This window comes from Geotrypetes seraphini, chromosome 3 (assembly GCF_902459505.1).
Source record: "Geotrypetes seraphini chromosome 3, aGeoSer1.1, whole genome shotgun sequence".
In the NCBI taxonomy this organism is placed as follows: Eukaryota; Metazoa; Chordata; class Amphibia; order Gymnophiona; family Dermophiidae; genus Geotrypetes; species Geotrypetes seraphini.
Window position 1 is genome coordinate 377,132,267 of NC_047086.1, and position 25,092 is coordinate 377,157,358.

A 25,092-nucleotide genomic window follows, 5' to 3' on the forward strand; every position below is an offset into this window, starting at 1 on the left:
CAATTAAAATTAATGAAGCAATTCTCTGACTTTTCCTGTCAGGCTGACCTTACCAAAGTGCAGTATTATTCTTGTTTTCACATGTTGAGCTATGCATTATTGGATTTTGAAGAATTCTTCAATTTGGGGACATCGTATAGGTGGAGAGTGGGTGTAGCATTACCTGGCTAGTGCATTATAATTATTGTGTGTTAACTAGCTAATAATAATAACAGTTTATATACCGCAGGACTGTGAAGTTCTATGTGGTTTACAATGATTAAAAGATGCTACAGATTGAGTAGAATTAACAAAGTTAAAGGTTAGTGATTAACAGCTCTAGAGATCAGTTATGGTGGACTAAGATTATACAGGCCAGTTACCTAAATACTTCAGGAACAGACATGTTTTTAGGTGTTTCCTAAATTCCCCATAAGTAGTAAGCATAAGCAGTTGTTCCAGATCTTTACCCCATAATGCTGCTTGATGTGAGAAAAGATGTTGATGATGACTTTTAAATTTACATCCTCTAACCCAGAGGTCCCCAATTGAGGGCCGAATCCAGTCGGGTTTTCAGGATTTCCCCAATGAATATGCATGAGATCTATGTGCATGCACTGCTTTCAATGCATATTCATTGGGGAAATCCTGAAAACCCGACTGGATTCGGCCCTCAAGGAGGGACTTTGGGGACCCCTGCTCTAACCGGTGGAGAAACAAAATTCAGATGTGATCTTCTCTTATGTCTGTTGGTTGTGAAAGAGAAAAAGTCAGTTATATATTTAGGGGTTAAACCGAATAGTACCTTAAAGCAAAAACATCCAAACTTGAACTTCACACGTGCCTCCATGGGCAGCCAGTGTAATGGTGACACTCTAGCAGTAGCATGGGACTATCACTAGGGGGCGCCTTTTGAGAGCCTGTTTTGGGATGGCAAGAAGAGAGACTGGGAATCACTTCTAACCTGTGACCACTAGACCACCAGGTCAGAAAGTGGGGTGGTACGGAATTATGGAATTTGGAAGCTTCGGGGGGGAGGGGGGGATAGGAGCTTGATCATTGGGTGTGAACTGCATCAGAGAGGTGGGGGATCGCATCATTGGTGAGGATGTGATTTGGGAAGGGGGAAGAAGCTTAGATAGCAGGCTCTGGCCTGGGAACATCAGGCTGCAGCTTTGCCTTTGAAAGAATAACGCTTCTAGTGAGATGACTTGCAAACAGCGTTATTCTTTTAACATGGGATTCAGCAACCTGTGGCATTAAAGATAGTTGAATCAACTGCTGAGTCCCAGAAGATCGTAAAGCATGAGCTAGTACGTTCACATTCCCTCACCTGTGTGGCTCTTTTTGCAAAGTTTGGCCTAGTTTGTCGGTGCGTGATTGCCTTCCAGAACTATACAGGTTTATGTTTATTATCAATTCACATTGCGGTTCATTTTAATACCTTACTAACTAACCCTGGACCCCTGAAGAAGGCGTGTTTACCGAAACACGGACCGTGTTGGGCCCCTAAGTTTTTTTTTTAAAGGGTGGTAATATTAACCGCATTTAAATTTGATGTAATAAATGTAGCCTGCATCTTTGTACATTTTGTCTGCCATTTTTTTCCTGGTTTTCTATACAGTATATATAACATAATCAACAAATAACCAGTAAACATACTCACACTAATTTGTGGAACAAGTATTTGTCCACAAATTTATTAAATATTCACATCTTTAGTTCTCAATTTAATCCAAATAAAACATCAAATACCACCAAGTGGTTTCACAATCCCAGAGAGCTGTGTTGCAATTTTGAAACATCATACAAGCATGACCCTTGGTAACATCATGCCAGGCCTCCCCTCATAGCGGTGCCGCCTGCAAGTGCTACATTTTAATTTTTTATGGCTGTAACTAATGGGCAGGCTGGATGGACTGTTCAGGTCTTTATCTGACATCATTTACTATGTGACTATGGGTTAGATTCACTAAGCCCACTGATCAACTTCTAACCACTTAGCGACCCCTTTACGACCTGATTTCCCTCTGACCCGATTCATAAACCTCTGTCCCGATTGTCCTCCGAGCCGCGCTTGCAAATGAGGGGGAACGGCATTCATATGCAGGCAGGAAGCGATTTACTAAAATTAAAAAACAACATCGACTGGGCTGGCTGGTCCAAAAATAAGCGACTGCTGAGGACCAGTCGCTGAGGTCCTTTCCGACTGCCCTGCCTTCTGCCGCCCTGCTCTCTGCCCTGCCTCTCTGCTCTCAGCCCTGAATCTCCTGCGCTCTCCTGCCGCCCCGACTCTCCTGCCCTTCCCCCGCACTACAAGCCCACGGTTTAAAGTGGGTTAAAACCACGGGCTTACGAAGAAAAAGTAAAAACAGCTAGATTAAAAATAGGGGGAAGAGATGCGGATGAAGGAAGGAATCGAGCCTTATGAAATCTGTTTTATATCTCGCCTATCAAAATAGAAATCTCAATTATGCGTTTACATTTTCGAAATCCTCAACAAATGTTTCTGGGAAAGAAAGTATGGATTTTTCCAGACGTCACGAGAACAACGCAGGAGCGAAGGAAATTATTCTTAGCAATGAGAGTAGAGACTTTGACCCTTGGAGCGACATTCTTATTAGCATATCCATGCAAATGTTTAATTAAATATCAAGGTGTTAAATATGTCTACTATGCACCAGAACAATTACGTACCTTTTTAGATTTAAAGAATCTTGCTACCCGGAATGTTTAAGAGTAGGAAGAAAAAAGGGGGTTAAAGACTGTTAAGCCTTTCAAGAATATAGTTATTATTTATGTTTGTTATCTCTTCAATATATTCATAAAACTCCTCTCCCCCCTGAGTTAGTGGTCTAAGAAAGAATGAATTTTTTTTTTCCTGATAGTAGCAATTGTGAGTTTACTTAATTTGTTTCTTTTCTGCTTTACTTGTACAAGAGGAATATTCTTGTGAATTATGTTAAATTTCAATAAATAAAAAAATAGAAATCTCTTGATCAGATGGATTGACAGACTCAATGCATTCATATTAAAAGAATTCCCAGTCTTTCCATTCCAATAAATTTTGAAGGGAAGGTTTGGATTTTTCTTTCTCTTTATCCCCAATCAAATTTGTAAAATGTTTTTCTCGTTTTATCACCTTCTTTCCCTCAATTTTCCCCACCCCCAAAAAAAAAAAAAAACCCACAAAAAACATAACTGTGAGCTTGGTCTGATTTTCTCTTTGCTCACTTGCTTGGCAGGGGGACTGTTTCCCTCGTAGTAACTCATAGAATACTGTATAACAGCAAAAGGTTGAGGATAGGCTGCAAGATATGCCATGCCGGTTCTGTTCTCCCAAATACCAGTGAGGTTGTCTTAAAAAAACCGGTCGCTGCTCTTAAGCTTGTGCAGAACATCTACAGATCATGAAGGGCATAGAGAAAGTGGAGAGGGACAGATTCTTCAAACTTTCGAAAACTACAAGAACGAGAGGGCATTCGGAAAAGCTGAAAGGAGACAGATTCAAAACCAATGCTAGGAAGTTTTTCTTCACCCAGCGGGTGGTGGACACCTGGAAGGAGCTTCCAGAGGGCGTGATAGGACAGAGTACGTTAATAGGGTTCAAGAAGGGATTGGACAATTTTCTGAAGGAAAAGGGACAGAGGGGTATAGATAGAGGACTACTACACAGGTCCTGGACCTGTTGGGCTGCCACGCGAGCGGACTGCTGGGCATGATGGACCTCAGGTCTGACTCAGCAGAGGCACTTCTTCTGTTCTTATGCGTGCGTCGGGATCGCTAGAGAGCGATCCCGACAGTTGGATGGGGGCGTGATTCCGATCGCTCTCATTTGCATGAGGGCGATTCGTGAATCAGCCCCGTTGGATCGGATTGGATCCCTCACAGATCCGATCCAATCCGTGCCCTTTGTGAATCTAGCCCTATGTATTTATTTAAAAATGTATATACCACTTTAAACCAAAGCAGTGTACAATCAACATACAAAATATAAAAACGTACGTCAAGCAAGCGACTCTCCCAGAACCTAATGCATTGAACGCTCCAATTTCACAAAAAAGCTGACACATACAAATAGGCTTTCAACATTTTTTTTTTTTTAAAGCATCCTTGGGCTTATACCAATGCAATTGCCTGCTCAAACCATTCCAGAGCTTGACGCCCATGGTGAAGAACATTGACAACCCTACATCCACATGTGATATAGTGTTTACTCTGTCAATGGTCAGTCTCATTGCATTTTCGGACCTTAACTCTCTGGCTAGATAGTACTGTTTCAATATGTCCTGATACCACTCTGGGGCATTATGATATAGGGCAGGGGTGTCCAACCTGCATCCCGAGGGCCACATGCGGCCCCGTGAAGTATTTTGTACGGCCCCAGTCGAGGGCGATGCAGTGTTTTCCTCTGTTGCCCCTGGGTGCCCCTGGGTGTTGCCGGCTCCCTCCTCTGTCTTGCTGCAGCATTTGCGTGGCCCCAGAAACATTTTTTTTTGGGCTAATGCGGCCCAGGGAAGCCAAAAGGTTGGGAACCCCTGATATAGGGTCTGATGAACTTCTTCCAACTGCATCTGAGACCAGTACCTCCACTTTCCACCCCTCACTCCATGGCTGTGACCTCTCCGCCCTACCGCAAACCCCTGTTAACCCCCATTCCAAAGCCCAAGAACCATCCAAAGAACCACCATATCCACTACAACACAAAGCAAAATACGCTTCGGGGGGGGGGGGGGGGGTTGGAATTACAATAGGTTCCACTTAATCCTTCCCTTTCCTGTTTCTCACAGACTAATCCTTCAAACCTGCTAAAAAGTTTATACCGGGGATCTCAAAGTCCCTCCTTGAGGGCCGCAATCCAGTCGGGTTTTCAGGATTTCCCCAATGAATATGCATGAGATCTGTGTGCATGCACTGCTTTCAATGCATATTCATTGGGGAAATCCTGAAAACCTGACTGGAATGCGGCCCTCAAGGAGGGACTTTGAGACCCCTGATATAGGGTCTGATGAACTTCTTCCAGCTGCATCTGAGACCAATGCCTCCATTTTCCACCCCTCATTCCATGGTTGTGACCTCTCCGCCCTACCCCAAACCTCTGCTAACCCCCATTCCAAAGCCCAAGAACCATCCAAAGAACCACCAAATCCACTACAACACAAAGCAAAATACACTTCGGGGGGGGGGTGGGGGTGGGGGTGGAATTACAATAGGTTTCTCCTAATCCTTCCCTTTCCTGTTTCTCACAGACTAATCCTTCAAACCTGCAAAAATTTATACCATTCCCTAACACAACTCCTCCCACCTTTTGTTTATGTAACTCCACCAATCCAGAATTTTATTACAGTTCTACTTCCACTCTTATTATCTCTTCCTGGACCCCCCCCGGTCCCGCCCCCAGGCTGCCCAGTTCCAACCATTCCCGCCCTATTATGCCCCATCCCTTCCCCCGCTGCCTGCTCTCGTTGGGCAGGAGGGCATCTGTGTCTGTTAAAATGCTCTCCTGCCTGATGCGATTTTGAGGAACCTTTTTCTAAACCTGGACAAAGTGCTGGGTTTTGAAACGCTGTCCGGACCCCCAGACATGTCCTCGGAAAGAAGGACATATCCGGGGAAATCCGGACGTCTAGTAGCCCTATCTCTTCCGTACACACTGTCCTTATATAACCTTTATTTCCCACGCCACCTCCCTTTATCCCTCCCCCTCTCTCAACCCATTTACACAAATCCCACTTGCAGGTGCTCAGCTAATGTTATTAACACATCAGATTAGTCTAGTGTGGCTCTTAATCATGATATCATGATTATCATGATATCATGATTATCATGATATCATGATTATCATGATTATCATTAAAAGCATGGATATCAATCAACATATAAGGCGTGTTCAATAATTTATGTACCTTAGTAGGAAGGTATATTTTTCAATATAGTCCTCTGATAGCTCCGTACACTTCATCCATTTTTCCTGCAATAACTTTAACCCCTTTGAAAAGAATTCTGTTTGACCTTCAAACCAGGACAGCTTCCTTGATGTCTTCATCACTTGAAAACCGCTCGTCCACGGAGAGATTTCTTCAAAACTCAGAACCGGAAATAATCTGAGAGAGCCAGGTCAGGACTGAAGGGTGGATGGTTCAAACCCACATTCTTGGAAGGCAGCCTGTGATTGTCGTGACATGTGTACCGGCACTTTGTCGTAAAGAAGCATCACGCCTTCTGTGAGTTTTCCTCGTTTTATCTCCTTGATTGACTCCCGCAAAGCAATCATTTGTGTTAGTGTAACTCTCTTCCCGGTTATGGTTGTCTGGTATGGCACGAACTCCAGAAGCAAAAGTCCTTCATTATCCCAGAAGACAATTGCTATGATTTTTGCCTGCAGATTTTTCTGTCTTGAACTTTTTTGGGGTGGTGGATGACTTGTGCTTCCACTGCATTGACTCCATTTGGGACTCAGGATCTCTCTGATGGACCCAGGTCTCATCTCCAGTCACCAAACGATGAAAAAAAAAAAAAATCACTTGGTCTTCACAGAGCATCTGTAAGTTCTGACAGCACTGGAGCCTCGTGGCCTTCTGACATGGCGCTAGCGTTCTTGGAAACCATCTTGCACTAACCTTGGACATGAATTATTTTCCAAACTGTATCTGCCGAGATGCCTATTTCTTCAGCTATTCAGGAAACCTTAATTCGCCTGTCTGATAAAATTAAATCCTTGCCTTTCTTGCACAATTCCGTGGAGGTTGCTTCCACAGGCCGTCCAGCATGAGGGTTATCTTCAATGGACTCTCTACCTCACTTAAACTGCTTGCTCCAGAATTTTACTTTGTAGGATGATGGGAAAGACTCACCATAAACTGCAGTCACACATTCGTGGATCTCCTTTGGCTTTTTTCCTTCTTTTTTGAGAGATGTCATCACTGAACAGTGCTCCAAATCTAGCAGTTTCTTACTTGATTCACACGAGGACTCTCCTGACATCCTGTATCCTGGAATGTTAGATTCGCACTGAGCCGCAACTGTGCACGAGTACCTTGAGACTTGTCACAACATGCACAGACTTGCTTCAGCATGCTTGCTCCTTTCCTTCATGCTCAGCTAGATAAATTATTGAATGCCCTTCGTAATAGTTTGTTATTGATAAACCATATATAAGCTTAACAAAAGATATGAATACATCGACTACATTTGTTACCTCGCAATAAGGGTCATTTATCTTTCCTTACACATCCAGGGTGGGTGGGTGGGGGGAGGGAATTGTATTTTGAGGATTAAAATTACTTAATTATAATATTGTAATCATATCATATGTCAAATTGTATTAATAATTGGATGGAGGGTGGGAGAAAATGATTGTTTTATGTATTATTTGTGTAGTTAATAGTGCGTTTTATGCAGTATTTTATGTTCAATTAATTGTATTGCGCTGTCAGAGTTTGAAAATCAATAAAGATTAAAAAAAAAAAAATGATACGACTACTCTTCTGAACCTTTTTTTAAAACCTATTCAGTGACGCATGTGAATGAAAAACAAAAGCAGACAATTTGGTGGGGATGGGGATTCATTAATGTGTGCTACTGTTATGACAGATTATTGCACCATAAGTCATGCTATTTTATCACAGGGTCCCATTTTATCCATGAGACTTTGGGCTCCTTTTACGAAGCCGCGTTAGCGGTTTAACGCGCGCTAAACTGCCGGCTGCGCTAGCCGCTGCCGTCTCCTCTTGAGCAGGGGGTAGTTTTTCGGCTAGCGCGGAGGTTAGCGCATGATAAAAAAAATCGCGTGCGCTAAAGCCGCTAATGCGGCTTCGTAAAAGGAGCCCTTTGTGCAAAAATAGCATAACTTGATCAATTCCCCCTTTATTTTATTTTATTTTATTTTTTTAATCTTTATTGATTTTCAAACTACAAATGCGCAATAAATTATTCACATATTTGTACGTTATATAATAAGCGCAACAAGCCTTAGAAATATTACTGCACAAAGAAATTTTCCCCCTCCCTCCCAGTTAATAAACACATAAATTAAAACCTTCATGAAACTATAAATTCCTATATCGATACCATTTCCATTTCCATTCCCCCCCCCTGGATGTGTATGTTTACATGTCCACAAAATGAAAAATTATTCCTCTTTACAATATTTAGCCAATGGCTCCCAAACATCCATAAAAACTTGTCAAGTGATTCTTTATCTTAAGCCTTTTCTTCTGTACTATTGGCTTCGACCTGTCACGTGATTCTTTACTTCTGCACTAGCAGAGTGAAAGAATGTTTTCTAAAGGATTGATTTTTCCTGTGATTAAGGAAAACGAAGTCGGTTTGTTTGTTGTTTTTTTTTTCATTTTTGAAATATTTTAAAATATAATAACAAAGAAGGAAGTCGCCTGTAGATAATTGTTGAGCTGTAGTGGAACATTCTGGTAACATCACCATTGATGAGATAGCGAATGAATTATTGACGTTAGCTTTGTATGCAGCTGTATCGAAAGGTTAAACAGTACAAATCCTAGGTGATAGACAGCGAGATGTAAATAAATAATGTACGCAACAGTGACATCCCAGCAGGGTGCGTTTTTTAATTGCGTATGTATAAGAGCAAACATTTCACTCCGACTTTCACTCGTATTGAAATTTAATGACAGACGGTATGGTACACATTGTGACGTTGATGCACCAACCCGCAGGATTTCCTGTTGGTCAGCGGCCTGGATCTCGCGCAACTTGGGCTGTCCATGCGAACGAGCTGCTTAGCAAAAGTGCTTCTGAAGTTTTCCTTTCGAGCTGGCCTGCACCACTTTTATGTGAATGTGGGCCTGTTTTTGTTGTATTCAGAATTAATTAGCTGCAGTGTGTGATTCATATCATAAATTTTAAATGAAAATGAACTTCCACGTGTAATAATTTATTTATTCAAAAAATTTATACACCGCCTGGAGTCTCAGCGGTTTCCATATGGCAACATACATAATAAACATGAACCATACAATTGTCAGATACATATCATCCTGAAGCAATAGCTCTTCACACTAAAAAAAATAAAAATAAAATACAACCTGGAAAACTTCAATATTATCAAGAAATGAAATATAACAGAGGAACCAGAGCAAATTCAAAATGGCTTAGTTTTCAGCAACATCTTAAAGCTGTAATGATCAGTACATAGGCCTAGATTCACTAAGCTCACCATTGGGCGATCCGAGTCTTGCCAGGCGACAGGCGACTGATTCACTAAACAGTCCTCATGCAAATTATTTGATCGAGGGCACGCCCCACACCGACCCCATGGACCGCTGAAGAGCAACCCAGACGCATGCGCAGACCATCCGCTTTGCCTGTAGCTGTGATCCGCGCATGCGCTTGCTGTCCGCACAAGCGAGGTCAAAACAAAGGAGGAGGGATGGCATAGGTACAGACAGGTCCCGAAAGGAAATTGTGCAGGCAGAATGGAACAAAACACCCTTTAAACCTGCGTGTTTAAACCACGGCCTCGCAGAGAGGCAGGGCGGCAGAGAGCAGGGCACTTTTTGCACAAGAGAGAGATTTTATTTTGATGGTTTTATACTGGGGTATCAGGGCTGCAGGGCGGCAGAGAGCAGGAAAGTCGGCAAGGACGGGAGCGACTGGTCCTCAGCACTTGTTTGGATCGGCCAGCCTAATCGATGTTCTGTTTTCTGTTTAGTGAATTGCTGCCTTCCTACTTATGCATGTCATTTCCCCTCATTTGCACGTGCGGATCGGATCGGGCAGAAGGTTAATGAATTGGGTTGGGGGTCACAAAATGGTTGGGACACAAATCGGTGAGCTTAGTGAATCTAGACCATAGTCTCAATTGACCTTTAAACTTGTTCCAAAGAGACATTTCCTGTTCATTTTAAAGGTGTTGGTATGTAGCTTCATTGAGTGTCCCCCTAATCTTTTTACTTTTTGAAAAGACTTAAAATCAATTCGCTATTTACCTGTTCTATACCACTCAGGATTTTGTAGACCTGTATCGTATCTTCAGCCATCTCTTTTTCAAACAGGAGAGCCATAACGCCTTTGACCTTTTCTCATATGAGGGAAGTTCCATCCCCTTTATCATTTTGGTTACCCTTCTTTGAACCTTTTTCTAATTCCGCTATATCTTTTGTGAGATATGACAACCAAAACTGAACGCAATGCTCAAGATGAGATTGCAACATGGAATGATGGTTCATAGTCATTCGCGCGCGAGACTTCAGCGCACTGACATTGCAGCGCCGACAATTCAGCGCAAGACACCAGTGCGCCGCCTAAAAAGTGACTTTTAAAGAGCTCCGACGCAGGGTGTGAGTTACTTCATACTCTTCGCGCTGCTGTTGGAGGTTGGTGGGGGGGGTTGGAACCCTCCATTATAGAGTAAACTTAACTTTCTCCCGATTTTTTTTTTTTTTTTTTGGATAAAGCTAAGTTTTCTCTATAATGTGGGGAGTTGCAACCCCCCACCCCAACGACAGCGCGAACAGTCTGAAGTAAAGTGTGTGTGGGGGGGTTCTCCCCCCACCCTCGTCGGAGCTCTTTAAAAATCACTTTTTAGGCGGTGCGCCGGTGTCTTGCGCCGAATTGTCGGCGCGCTGAAGTCTCGCGCGCTTTTGTCCCATCACCTGGAATGATATAGAGCAGTGGTTCTTAAACTTATCCTGGGGGACCCCCCAGCCAGTCGGGTTTTCAAGGTATCCCTAATGAATATGCATGAGGCAGATTTGCATATAACAGAGGTGACAGGCATGCCAATCTGCCTCATGCATATTCATTAGGGATACCTTGAAAACCTGCCTAGCTTGGGGTCCCCGGGACAGGGTTAAGAACTACCGAGGCAGTATAACATTATTGGTCTTGGTCTTATTCATCATCCCTTTCCTAATAATTTCCATTTGCTTTTTTGGCCGCCACCACACACACTGGGAAGATTTCAACATATTATCTACAATGACACCTAGATCCTTTTTCTTGGGCGCTCACTTCCAAGGTGGACCCTAGCATCTGGGGTCCTTTTACTAAGGCGCACTAGCCATTTTAGCTAATGCGTCCACAGAATATAATAGACTAGTCTTTAAGCCTGTTACATTAATGGGTGCTAGAATAGATGTGTCTGTCTGTGTTTCTTTATCTCTCTCTCCTTGGCCGCTGTCTGTGTCCTTCTGTCTTCCCCTCCCCCCCGAGCAAAGCTGTCTGCCCCAGCACACACCTCCCCCCCAAAGCAGCCCCCTTTCCCTCTCCCTCCATGGCCCCTTCTGTCTCCCCCCATCACACCCCTTCCCCCAAAGCAGCCCCCTTTCCCTCTCCTTATCTCTCCATGGCCCTTCTGTCTTTCCCCCAGAGCAAAGCTGTTTGCCCCAAGCACACCCCTCCCCCCAAGGCAGTCCCCTTTCCCTCTCCCTATCTCTCCATGGCCCCTTCTGTCTCCCCCCCAGCACACCCCTCTCCCCAAAGCAGCCCCCTTTCCCTTTCCCCCTGGCCCCCGGTATTGATCCCCTTCTTACCCTCTCTCCATCCCGGCGTCTTCTGGCCTGCTCCTCTTCATAGCAGCCTGCGATCATGGTGGCCAGTTTTTACGAACCTCGCAGGCCGCTTTCCAACTTGGTAGCACGTTCTTATTTCTAATCTTAATGTATATTTTCTGTAAACCGCTTAGAACCTAACGGATGTAGCGGTATATAAGAAATAAATTACATTACATTACATTCCCTCTGACGCGATCCCGTGCGTCAAAGGGAACGTGCTACTGAGGTTGAAGAGCGGCCTGTGAGGTTCTTTAAAGCCGGCCACGATCGCAGGCTGCTCTGAAGAGGAGGATCAGTGGCGGCGGCAGTGGCGAGTGAGGGCGGGAGGTGTGTTCCCTGCCGAGGACGTGGGCAGGAAGAGAGCTTGCCTGCGCTTCCAAATGGTGAGTGAGGGCGGGAGGAGGGGAGTGGCCAGAATGTTCCCTGCCACCAGGTTCTAAAATGGAACACAGATCACACACCAAAGTGGCAGGGAACACGAAACCCTAAGTGTGCATGCGCGCTTAGGGTTTTATTATATAGGATGCATTAATGTTTAGCACACGCTAAATCGGCTAGCGTGCCTTATTAAAAGGACCCCTATGATTTGGATTAGTCTTCCCACTGTGCATCACTTTGCTTTTGTTCACATTAAATTTCATCTGCCAAAAATTACCTTATTGAAAATTTAAAGTTTCCTCAAGACTCAATTCCACCTATAAATAGGATATACCGTATTTTCCCGCATATAACGCTCGCGTTATACACGATTTTACAAACCGTGCATAACCTTGCGCATTATACGCGTGAGCGCGTTGTACAAATTTTTTTTTACATAGTTCTTCCCCCCCCCGACGTCCGATTCACCCCCCCGCAGGACCGCTCGCACCTCCACCCCGAAGGACCGCTCGCACGCACCTGCACCCCCACCCCGAAGGACTGCTCGCACGCACTCCCACCCGCACCCGCACCCCCACCCTGAAGGACAGCTTGCACCCCCACAGCCTCCCGACCCCCCCCCATCATGTAGACGCTCCTACCGGTGTCCTGCTGCTTCCTCTTGGCGGTCCCGGCCCTTCTGTGAGCCCTGCGCCTGCGCTGCTTCCTCTTCCGGCGGTCCCGCCCTTTCTCTGACATCAGGTGCGGGTGCGGTTGGGAGTGCGTGCGAGCGGTCCTTGGGGGTGCGGGTGCGTGCGAGCGGTCCTTCGGGGTGGGGGTGCGAGCGGTCCTGCGGGGGGGGGGGGGGGTGAATCGGACGTCGGGAGGGGCATCAGGCTTTCAGGGTGGGGACAGGACTTCAAGGGGGAGAGGAGAGTTGGGGCGGGCGAAAGGAGAGTCGGGGTGGCCAGAGGAGAGTCGGGGCGGGCGAAAGGAGAGTCGGGCGGCGACGGGAGAGTCGGGGCAGCATGCGCGGTATATGGGTGTGCGCGGTAAATTTTTTTTACATATATTTTGGTTTCCACGCGCTATACCCGTGTGTGCATTTTACACGGGTGCGCGTTATCTACGTGAAAATACGGTATTATCTTCCTAAGAAAGTTGGTTCTTCAGTACAAGGTGCACAGGCTGTCGGATCACAACCTTTGGATTTAAATAATTTAACCGACATTTTGGAAAACTCCCAGGAAGAAATAGACTATCGGGGCACTTTGATAATATCTTTTGTTTTTGAACAAGCAAGATCTTAATGCTATTTTGAAAATATTCTTCCAACATGTTCAGAGTTTATTCCTGGGTCAGAGAATTTGGATATTCCCTGACGTTACAAAATCTACTCAAGATCGTAGGAAATTGTTTCTACTTATGAGAGAAGAAGTTAAAGCCCCGGGAGCTACTTTTGTACTAAGTTATCCTTGTAAATGTTTAGTAAGATACACTGGAATTAAATATGTCTTTTTTTTTCTTCCCGAGCACCTTCGAACCTTCTTGGACACTAAGAAAATGCTGTAGGGCTGCAGAAAATTAGGGCCGTGAAAGCACATTAAGCCATTTCTTTTGATAATTGTGATTTTCTTTTAAGACCTCCTTGTCTTTTCTTAAATTACTTCTCCAATCTTTTTGAGGGCTAATTAAGAGTTTAAGATTATGATTAACTGTTATATATAATTCTCAAGGATTCCTAAACTGTGTTTAGGCTTGAATTCTCTATAAACTTTGGGAACTTATCTTTTACTGTATACTCTGTATTACTGTAACAGGTGGATACTTGTGATTTCATTTGAAAAAGATAAATATTTAAAAAAAATATATATATATATCATCTACCATTTGGATTCTCGGTGAGGCAAGACGTCCCTTGGCTTCAGACAGATCCTTTGATAGTTAACACATTAATCAGATTGCCCTAGTGATCTTTAAAGCTATTCTATCTTCCTCACGGTACCGTAATTAACACCTAACTCGGGTCAGAAGCAGTTTCCTCTCTTTCTGGCAAAGGACAGAAAATAACTTTTCATTTTATTTCAGAAAGTTTGAACAAGCCCAAGCAGTGAGGGTAATGCACTGAGGGAAAAAAATAAAAATAAAAAAGGACTCGTATCCCCCACTTTCTCAAGATATACTGAGGTCAACTGATTTTAGGGGTAGTATAAGCATGTAGACCCTGATTCACTAAAGTCAGCGATCGTCAGGTTTAGCGAGGATTGCTGCTAACCAACCCGATTCACAAAACAGTCCACCGTGTTTTTTCCCCTTCGATCGCCCATTTTCCAATCTGGCCATGTAAATTTGCAAAACCCCATGCAAAATAGCCAAACTATTGATCCAATAATATTTGCTTGGCTATTTTGCATCAGGTTTTATGACAGGTCTGCCAGGTTTTTTCCCCATTTTTTTTAATGGCACTGATATTTTACGTGCATTACCCACATAAAATATCTGTGTCCCCTCCCCCCCAAAATTAAAAAAATCCACCACCACTGCTGCAGACCTTCCCCGACAAATCATTGACAATTGGGTACCACCCCCCTCCCCGACAATTGCGGTGACCCAGCCGAAAAGATGGCAGGAGGGATGCCCACTCCTTCCTGCCCTCAAATACCTCCTCCTGAAAAAAACAGCATGAGGGATGCTCACTCCCTCCTGCCATCGGGCCCCCCCCATTGTTGCCCCCTCCATCAGCCCCCCTCCCCCGTACCTTTAAGTCGGGAGCAGGAGGGGTGCCCAGTTAGACCCTCATACTCCTCTGGCCTCTTCTTGCACAAATCGGTGCTTAGGCCTCTCTCCTTGCCTGCCCCCTGCCACCCAACACACTCCATTCACTCCAACTTTCTTCTTTTTTCCCTGCCTGCCCCTCCTCCCCTGAAGCCACTGCCGCCGTTGCAGATTTCTCCCTGCTTCTCTGACCCACCCCCGACCCACTCCATTCTCCTCTGCTGCTGCCAATGCCACCACAGCAACAGGTACGGGTCAGCCGCGTGTAGCAACTGCACAAGTGGATGGCCCACAAGCCTTACCCCCAACATCAATTCTGACTTTGCAGAGGAAGTTCCGGGCCAGCCATGCAGTGATTGGCTGGCCCGGAACTTCCTCTCCGATGTCAGAATTGACATCGGGGGAAAGGCTTGTGGACTGGCTGTTTGTGCAGTCACTGCTTGCGCCTGGCCCTTCCCTGTTGTTGTGTCGGCATTGGGGGAGGGGAGTGTATTGGGTTATAGGGTTGGTTTTGGGGGTGGGGCGGGGAGGCAGGGAGAAATCGGACATGGCTGTGATTTCAGTGGGTGAGAGAGGCAGGGAGAGATCCCAGGCAGCGGGCAGCCCACGTACCCACAACAGGCGGCCTGCGTACCCCCTAGGGTACATGTACCGCAGGTTGAGAAACACTGCTCTATACGTGGACTAAAGACCTATATGCAGACTATACTCATGTGTGTTGAAGGTAGGTTCTCCCACTGTTTGTTTGAAACCATGTATGTTTCTGGGAGGAAGAGATATAAATCAAAATAAATCAATAAATCATATAGAAAATAGAATATTATTTATTTATTTAAAAATTTTTACCCTTGCTAAAACCTAAATGGTTTCCAAAGCAATACATTGCAAATATAACCTGGCCACATCATCTTCCGAAGAAAACTGAAAACCCTTAAACTCCTTTCCCCTCCCCTCTTTTCCTCCCCTTTCCTCTTCCCCTTCCCCTCCCACCTCACCTTCCTCTCCTCCTACCTATCCATATCCCCTCTCTCCCTCTTCTCCTCCCTCCCTCCCCATCTTCTCCCCTCTTGCCTTTCTTTAAAGTCGCCTCGAGCCTGAATAGGTATGAGCCAGGCACAAATAGAAGATTAGATTAGATATATTAACATACAGTCTACTTCCTGGCCTTTTGCTCATCCCCTCATTTCCTCACATGAAAGTACTTACAAATAGCAGTGTCTTTTTAATAATTTTTAAAAAGCTGCTCTATCAGCACATAAACGTATTTGCCCCGGTAAAGCATTCCAGAGTTTTACTCCAGCTGTTAAAAATATCGAACCGCTTATCTTTGCATGAAATATCCTTACTACTTTGTCTTCTGACAATCACATTCTACCCTCAGATCTTAATGCCCTTCTTCCAAGAAATCTCAAAAGCAGGCAGGAGCCACATGATACACGGTCTGATGAATTATTGACAGTACTTTGTATGGTATTCTCTGTTGAATCAAAAGCCAATGCAGTTGTCAAGACGGGTGTACCATGGGCTAGCTGTGGAGTTCAGTTATCAGTCTTGCTGCTGAGTTCATCAAAAGTTGTAAAGCACAATCTCTGGTCTGATGGAGATCGTGGTCACCTGCTGCCTATTGTGGATGATCAGCAGAAAACCTGTACTGATTTTTTTTGTATGTGTGTGTTGGGGGGGGGAGCTCTGAATGGAGGTAGGTTGTCAGGAACATGGTAGTTCTTTTTGAAGAGTTTCACAGGGTGTTTTGCCAGACCTAAATTTATCGTGATGTCTGTTTCATTAGAGAAATATTAGATGGGTCCGTCCAGGACTATAGCTATGGAAATTCTAGCATAAATACATTCCCTCTCCAGTTTTTGACTTTTCAAAAAAAGGCCCTCAACTTTAGACATGAAAGTTCAACGAGTAAAGAAATATGGCGTTGAATCCCTGTCGAGCAAAACTGCAAAAGAGCCTCTAATTGTTCGCTTTTACTGCAAACATGTCTTTGCCATTCCTTGTTGAGTAGAAGGAGTGTTGCGTCCCTGGCACGTTTGATTTTCCTCTTGAATTGTAGCAGTGGAAAACATGCATGTTGTGTGTGGTGCCATTACATGATGAAGACATGTAATGGCAAGTTCCAGTCTGCATGCCGCTTAATGAATATTTCTCCTTTTCTCTCCTTCCCTGTTATGTGCTTTCAGAAGACAACTATGTAGAAGGTGGGTGCTTTCGACCTTTTCTTTTTTCTAAGCTCTATTTTCCCTTTTGTTGCATACTGCTGTAGTGGTATACCCGTAATTAGACACGGTAAGTTATTTCTTGGTTGTTGATGATAAGGTTCTGCAAAATGTTGGGCCTCGCCCGTGTTGTGGGGGAGGGGAGTGCAGAAGTTTTCATCCAGAACACAACTGTCAAAATTGCATTTGCTTTTGGAATGAATGGGGTTCTTTTATTTGCATGAACTAGAGAATGACACGGTGGATGTTACCCATGGCTAGCCGCAAGTAGCCATGGGTAACCCGCCAAAACGGTGGAGAGGGAAAGGTGCTCACCGCAGGAATGGGGACAAGGCCATCCACCGCCCTGTGGAGCGGTGAATGGCCTTGTCCCCGCAGTTAAGGGAGGGAACACGCATGGTCACAGATCACGCGCGGCCCCCTCCCTCCTTCCTACCTACACACCTGAATCTATCTCCCTCCCTCCCCCTTACCTTTGTGGCATGTTTTAAGGTTTCAGGCTTGTTGAAAGCCGCCGGAGCGTACGTGCAGTCGCGTGCATGTGTGGGCAGAAGCTTCTCCTCCGATGCAGCTTCCGGTTGCGTCAGATAAGAAGCTTCTGCCCACACACGCACGTGACTGCATGAAAATTCCAGCGTCTTTTAACAAGTCTGAAACCTTAAAAAGCGCCGATAAGGTAAGGGGGGAGGGAGGGCAATGCACGGACCGCGTGAGGGGTGCCGAAGGGCAGTGAGGTGGCGAGAGGGAAGGGTGGATTCTGCGGGGACGGGATGGTGAAGGAGATGGTGGTCCGGTGACGAGGCAGTGACGGGGACAGATGTTTTCCCCTTTTCATTCTCTAGCATGAACACCCCCCTCCCCCCCCAAAAAAAAAAAATTGCTTATAGCATTGGACTTTACCTTTCTATTGGGCTAAGAGCCTGCAGTGTTCTGTATGAAAACCTGCACATTGTTCCATTTTATTTTCATTGTTTAAAATCATTGAATAAATGCATGCATGCTGTCTGTGCATTTATTTTTTTTTTTTTTTTTTTTCGGAAAGAACCTGAAACTGATCATTTCATTTTAGTATTTTAAATAACTTGGGTATTCCTGACTCTGTGGCCTCCCTCTACCCAAACCGCCCTTCCTTCAGCCTTAAATAAACATGAATTCAACAAGAAAGAGCACAAGTTTGATAGGAATCTGGAACGCTCTTCTGGAGGCTGTTAGAGGGGAAACACCCTTCAGGGATTCAAGACAAGGTTGGATAAGTTCCTGCTGGAACAGAACATATGCAAGTAAGGCTAGACTCAAATAGGGCACTGGCCTTTGACCTAAGGGCCGCCACATGAGCGGACTGATGGGCACGATGGACCACTGGTCTGACCCAGCAGCGGCAAATCTTATGTTCTTAAGTAAAACAGAAATTCATATCATTTACCCCGGTGGATATATATTGTGCTCTAGCAGCACACCAGTAGTGAGAAATAGGGAAAGGGAGAGGAGATGGAATTTGATATGCCACCTTTCTGTAGTTACTGTCAAAGCGGCTTACATATTATTACTGTTTTGTACCTGGTGCAATGGAGGATTAAGTGACTTGTCAAGAGCCGCAAGAAACTGCTGTGGGCGTCAAACCCAGTCCCCCCTGATTCTTAGGTTGCTGCATTGAACAGTCAGGCTACTCCTCCAGATAAACCCAGAACATCCACCGCACCCCAGTAAAATCGCCTACAGCAGTGTGATTGTATCCTGTCACACCCTGGCCATGCGAATCAGTACTACTCTGCATGTCACCCTCAACTCGGGTATATCACTGTGACAAATCCAGGTCTCTTGAACAAATGTAAGAGAAATCCAAGACCAGGGTGGAAGAGTTGTCATATAAATGCTGGAAGAAATAAGTGGTGATAACCATAGCAGAGGATGAAGAACCTCAATGTGTACCATGTTTCCCCGAAAATAAGACACTGTCTTATATTAATTTTGGGCCCCAAAAAGGCACTAGGTCTTATTTTCAGGTAGGTCTTTTTTTTTTTTTTTTTTTTTCATGTACAATGATCAATTCTCCCTTCCTCTCCTCCACCCCAATTCTTCCTATTTCCTTTCTCTCCCCCACATGTGCAGCATCTTTCCTCCCCTCTCACCCATCCCCCTGTGCAACAGAACCCTTGCAGCTTCTTTCCCTCCCTCCCTCCCATCCCCCTGTGCAGCAGAACCCTTGCAGCTTCTATCCCTCTCTCTCAACCCCTGTGCAGCAGAACCCTTGCAGCTTCTGTCCCTCCCTTCCTCCCATCTCCCTGTGCAGCATCTTTCTATCCCTTCCCGCTGCTGCAGCTGTGCATCCTGCAACTCCCTCAGATGACCCTTTCATCTCTCCCTCCAATCCATACCCCAACCGCGAGCCGAAACGGAACAGCCGGTCGTTACCAGGTATTTCAGTCTCACGGTCAGAGTTCAGATAAGAGGGAGAGATGAAAGGGTCGGTGGGGGGGGGGGGGGTGTGGGGCGTGCTGCTGCTGGCGACTAGGGCTTATTTTCAGGGGTAGGGCTTATATTAAGACCTACCCCGAAAATCATGCTAGGGCTTATTTTTGGGGTAACACGGTAGTATCCCTGCCTCACCTTGATGAGGTGCTTAACAAACAGATCTGTGATTCATGAACTGTTGTAAAATTAACAGATCATCAAAGGCCAATTCAACAGTTGCCCACACCCACTCTCCATCCTTCTTCCTCAGTGGGTGAGGCCCAAACCAGGACCCCAAGTTATTATAGGCAGCCTTGAACATGGCCTGTGATGTTTTCCTCATCTGTTGCTGTGTTCATAGAGAATGACATGGGGACAGAATTTGTCCCAGTCCCCGCATATTACCATGGTTAAACCATCCCATGTCATTTTAAGGGGCCCTTGTACTACAGCTAATGGATGCTGGCCCATGCTAAATACTGCATCTGAAGGGCATCCGAGCATCCTTGTCATTCTTTAATGCCTATCTCAATCTCGGTCCTTCTACGCCAGCTTTTTTGGCTTGAGGGTCGGTGGTTGTGCCCATTCATAGTCTGATTTTTCCCTCTCTCCATAAAGAATGACACAGGGATGGTTTCCCATGGTTAACCATAGGGACGGGAACAAATTCTGTCCCCATGTCATTCTCTAGTTCACTGCTGCTAAAATTATTAGTGCAAACAGCTAAACTTTAGAATGGTAATGTAAAAATGGAACTGAAATCAATGTGGGTAACAGGTCGAAATAATGGTAAGATTGTCCAGTTGGAAAGCAACTTTAAAAGGACATACGGACCATGGAAACTGAACACAGTGATTTTCTGTCTAGAATAAACAGTAAGTACTTTTCATGCACTGGCTGGTATAAAACACATGAAACAAGGTTTTAAAATATTTAGACTATTGATTGCTGTTTAGGGTTACCAGATTTAATCAGTAAAAAAAGAGGGCACACGACCTCGCTCCTTGTTGCCCCCAGCCCTGCTACTCTCCAAAGGAGTCTGATACAAGGTCTTCCAGCCAACGTAAAGTTTAATAAAATCAAGTCTTCTTTCAACGTAAAGTTTGATCAGATCAAGACTCGACACAGAGCCTTGTTTTGGTGGACACCTGCCTGCTTTAGGAGTCAGAACTTCTAATATCACGTAAAAACTAAATGATCCCACTAAAAAATTTTTTTTCTAGCATAGCATGCATTGCTGGTCTAGGAAGACTTAAGGGCCCCTTTTACAAAGCCGCAGTAGTGATTCTCAAACAGCGAATGCAACACAACCCATTCAATTCCTATGGGTTTCATCACATTTGCCACACTGGGACTCGCTACCGCGGCTTTGCAAATGGGGCCCTTTAATATGCAAGATAGGAATGAATCCGCCTGGAAGACGACTAGGCTTTTCCGGGGAGAAAGTTCTTCAAAATGGAGAATACTTAACAGCATAAACGGACTCTTTGGTTCCTCTTGAACTAGTCTTTCTAGACTGAAACTTGCATGCATTTTTTTTTTTTTCTTTTGGCTGAAGAGCGATGTGCTTTCATTACTTGTGCTTTCCTGATCTTGTTGCAGACCAAGAAATGCAATCACATGGGGCAATGATTATTATAAAATATATTTGCAAACAAAATTGCCAAGCAGAAATGAGTACTTTTAGGTATGCCATTCTTTTAAATATCCCTGAATAATGAGTATTTTGTGAGCCAACTAATATATACAATGTTGAAGACACCGCAGGAAAAAAAATGATCTGTCATTGCAGAATCTGGTATCTGTTATTATTATTATTATATATTATATATTATCTATATTACATATTATCTATATTACATATTATCTATATTACATATTATCTATTATTTATGTGCATGTAAGATTACTTTTCAACTCTAGAGCCAATCTTGGTTTTCTTTATCATGTATTTCTCACAGAGGTGAAGGCATCCTTGCATTCTCATTTCAGTGTGACAGAAGACTATTGTTAATTTAATGATTTGGTGCTCATTTTTAAGGAGGGGAAAAAGATCAGACCCAGCCCATTGTTCACATCTGCAGATTTGTTGTTTCATAATAGCTGGAGGAAAGTGCATCCTCTTAACGGGTTATGTCTCAGCAATATCGTCAAATTGCACAAAAGAGAAATGGCGTATTTAAGGAGTTGGTTTGACTGCAAAATCATTTTCTTCTTTTTTTTTTCCTCATACAAACTATATTACATGGGAGAAATAGCACAATATGGGATTACCCACTGTTTCAATACTGTTCTATTATTCTTTACCCCAAAAGCATTCCAACCGATGGTTGCAAAATGCTATTTTTTTTTTTTTTGTATGTTTTGGTAAGACATCTCATAGGAAACAGATGCCTGTCGCAAATCATTTCTGTCACTGTGACAGTACAAGCTTCTCATTCTCCCTTGTTCATTGCTGACTGTGCTCTTGTTTCCCTTTAAGGTCTGGCACACCTGATGATGGGCGACCAAGGTATGGGTTCTGTTCCTTTTCCACTCTGCTTTCATTGTTTGTTCCTGTTCTGTACCTGCTTTTCAATCCATCACTGCGGACGATGGGCAAATGCTTGCAAGTTGTCTTTGGCTGCAAAATAAGCTCACGATTTTATGCATTCTTTATTGTCTGCTTCACATCTTGCGCTTTTTTTTTTTCCTATTTTCTTTCCTGCAAAGTCATAAGAGAAACAAAATGAGGTAGACATGGGGGGCTGATTTGGAAAAAAAAAAAAAAATCCATGCACCGGTCAGACAGTGCAGTTCTGGGATGGGGAAAGGCGCTTGCTATCGCCGAGGCCAAAAGTTGGTGAGAGCATTCAGGAGGTCACTGGAAAACCAGCCACATTTTGTTGTAAGTGTCCTTATCCACCGATGCATGGCTGAGTGGAAACATGCAGAAAGCACCTGCTCCTGAGTTCTGGAATGCGAGAAAACAGTTGTGCGTCGTATGGAAGTTTAGTGATCTTTGTATTCACAAGCCGTTCTTTATGTTGCTTATGTGTCATTTATCATAAGAAAGCATGAGTATGTCTGAGTTCCTCTGCATGCACATTACTGGAAAAAGACGTGTCACTTGACCATACAGATCAGGGGTCTCAAAGTCCCTCCTTGAGGGCCGTAATCCAGTCGGGTTTTCAGGATTTCCTCAATGAATATGCATGAGATCTATGTGCATGCACTGCTTTCAATGCATATTCATTGGGGAAATCCTGAAAATCCGACTGGATTGCGGCCCTCAAGGAGGGACTTTGAGACCCCTGATAAAGATCATATTCTCTTTTGTATTCAAGAGGGTAATTCTATAAAATGCACGCTAACAATTATCGAGCAATAATTGGACACTAACAACCAACTGGTTTAATTTGGCACAATTGGGATTTCCGCGTGTATCTGACTGTGCATTATTATTCTGTGCCCAAATCCCATAGCATGCAACACAAAGGAGGGTGTGACCGTGGGAGGGGCATTCTATATAACTGCACATGTTGATATAGAATGCTGGGTCAGTGCACCCAGCTTGGGTGCCAGCTAGAGATTGACCCGGTGCCAAAATTTATCACCATTCCCATGGATTACTGTGGGAAACAATCCCGTGTCATTCCTTAGTGTCTATCTCAATCTCAATCCTTCTACACCAGCATTCTTTAATGCAAGGCTTGAGGGTCAGTGGTGGAGCCCATTCACACTTTGATTCTTATTTGAGCCAAGTAGAGGATAATGAAGCCATTGTGTCATCACTAATATGATTGGCTCTTAGGCTTTGGACTAATTAAAGAACCCAGAGGGGAATACAAATCAAACAATAATGACAAAATCCCCCAGTATAAACCAAGAAAGGTAGGTAGCACTGTAGCCGAATTACCATAACCCTACAAAGAAGGGAAATTACATATTTAAATAAATATATAATAGTGAGGCCTCAGTGCAAAAGTTTAAGCTGTGGTGCGCTGGAACCAGTGCTCCTGGCTTAACGTAATGAAGCAGGACACTCTTTCAAGTCTCGGTGTGTACCATCATGGGCCCACTTGTGCACAACTAATAATAATGTCAATAATATTTAATATTTAAAGTGCTCAGTGCAAAATTAGTAGATAAATAAATAAGCATAAGACTGCAGTGCTATCAACATTTCAAGATTAAAGTTTAAAGCCAGCGTCTTAGGCTTTGGAGGCATTATGATATCACAATCTCAGCTCTTTGGTTTCTGCCAGGTACTTGTGACCTGGGTTGGCCTCTGTTGGAAACAGGATTCTGGGCTTGATGGACCTTCAGTCTGTCCCAGTAAGGCAGTGCTCATGGTCTTATGTTCTAACCATCCAATGTCATTCTTTAGTGTCCATCTTAACCTCAGTCCTTCTACACCAGCATTCTTCAATGCAAGGCTTGAGGGTCAGTGGCTGTGCCAATTCATACTCGTGATTCTTCCCTCTCTCCTTAAAGAATGACATGGCGATGGTTTCCCGTGGTTATCCACGGAGATGGTTACGGTGTTGAATTTTGTCACCGTGCCATCAGCATTTACACCAGATTTTAGCAGCTGCAAGTTTGGCCCCCCAAAGTTTGGGTGTGGAAATCGGCACTAAGCCCAATTTTAGAAAGGTCACGTGCCCTTTATAGAATCGTGCTTAGTGCCAGTCTTTTCCCGTGTCCATTTTTGAGTGCCATTTATAGAATCTGCCCCATAATCTCTAGAATACGATGGGTGAACCCAGAAATTCAATGCTGGGGCCTTATCCGGAAACTGGTAATTGAATTTCTGGTCCGCGTGCAGCCGCGTTTCACATAGCTGGCCAATATAGCAGGTCTATGCCACGCAACATGACCGGGCTAGCCACTAAGGGCTAGATTGTAATAATTGCGCCGGCGGCATTATAGGTGCCATAACGCCGCCTAACTTAATTGTTTTAATTGGTTCAATCAGCAGTAATTGATTATGCTGATTGATCCAATTAAAACACCATTAAAAACTGGTGTCGCCATTTTCCCATCTAAGTAGGCGCCTTAGATGCGATTTTTCACGAAAGGTAGGTGCTGGAAATGTAGGCCTTTAAAACTCTGGCCTGCATATCCGGCGCCTACCTTTCACGCGGCTGCAGTTCCGCAAACGGCGCCCTTGTGTGGAGGCGCCGCTCAATAACGGCGCCATTTTGCACAATCTGGCCCTAAGGGCCTTGTTTTTATCAAGCACAATAGTGTGGCAAGACGCCGCAAGGCAAATGCACCAAACACCATAGGAATTGAATGGGTTGCAAATTATTTTCTGCATGGAATTGCCTACCGCGGCTTGATAAAAGAGGCCCTGACCCGGGATGTTCAGTGGAGAATAGGCTTGGGCAGGGGTAGGGAATTCCGGTCCTCAAGAGCCACAGGCAGGTCAGGTTTTCAGGATATCCACAATGAATATGCATGAGATGGATTTGCATGCCCTGCCTCCTTAAGATGCAAATCTACCTCATGCATATTTATTGTGGATAACCTGAAAACCTGACCTGCCTGTGGCTCTTGAGGACCGGAATTGCCTCCCCCTGGGCTAGGGTAACCAGGATACCCATTCCAGAATGGAGACTTTTTTGGCCAGTCCTGGTTTTAAAATTGCATTCCAAAGCAGTGCAGTATTTGTAGTCCATGATTCTATGCATTGAATTCAGCGCTGCAGGTCCCATAAAGCACCAGGATGAGGTTGGCAGAATTCCAGAACCAGCCCAAAAGTCTCCCTTCTGGAACAGGTAACCTGGTCA

General features: G+C 44.5%; 1 protein-coding gene across 1 annotated transcript in view; it reads left to right on the forward strand.

The window, feature by feature from the left end:
• Positions 1–25,092, forward strand: part of NRXN1 (neurexin 1) — a 1,819,236-nt gene that overhangs the window by 172,661 nt on the left and 1,621,483 nt on the right. Inside the window, 2 exon segments of the mRNA XM_033938516.1 lie at positions 16,832–16,849; positions 21,801–21,830. Of these exon segments, the coding sequence (XP_033794407.1) occupies positions 16,832–16,849; positions 21,801–21,830 (48 nt within the window).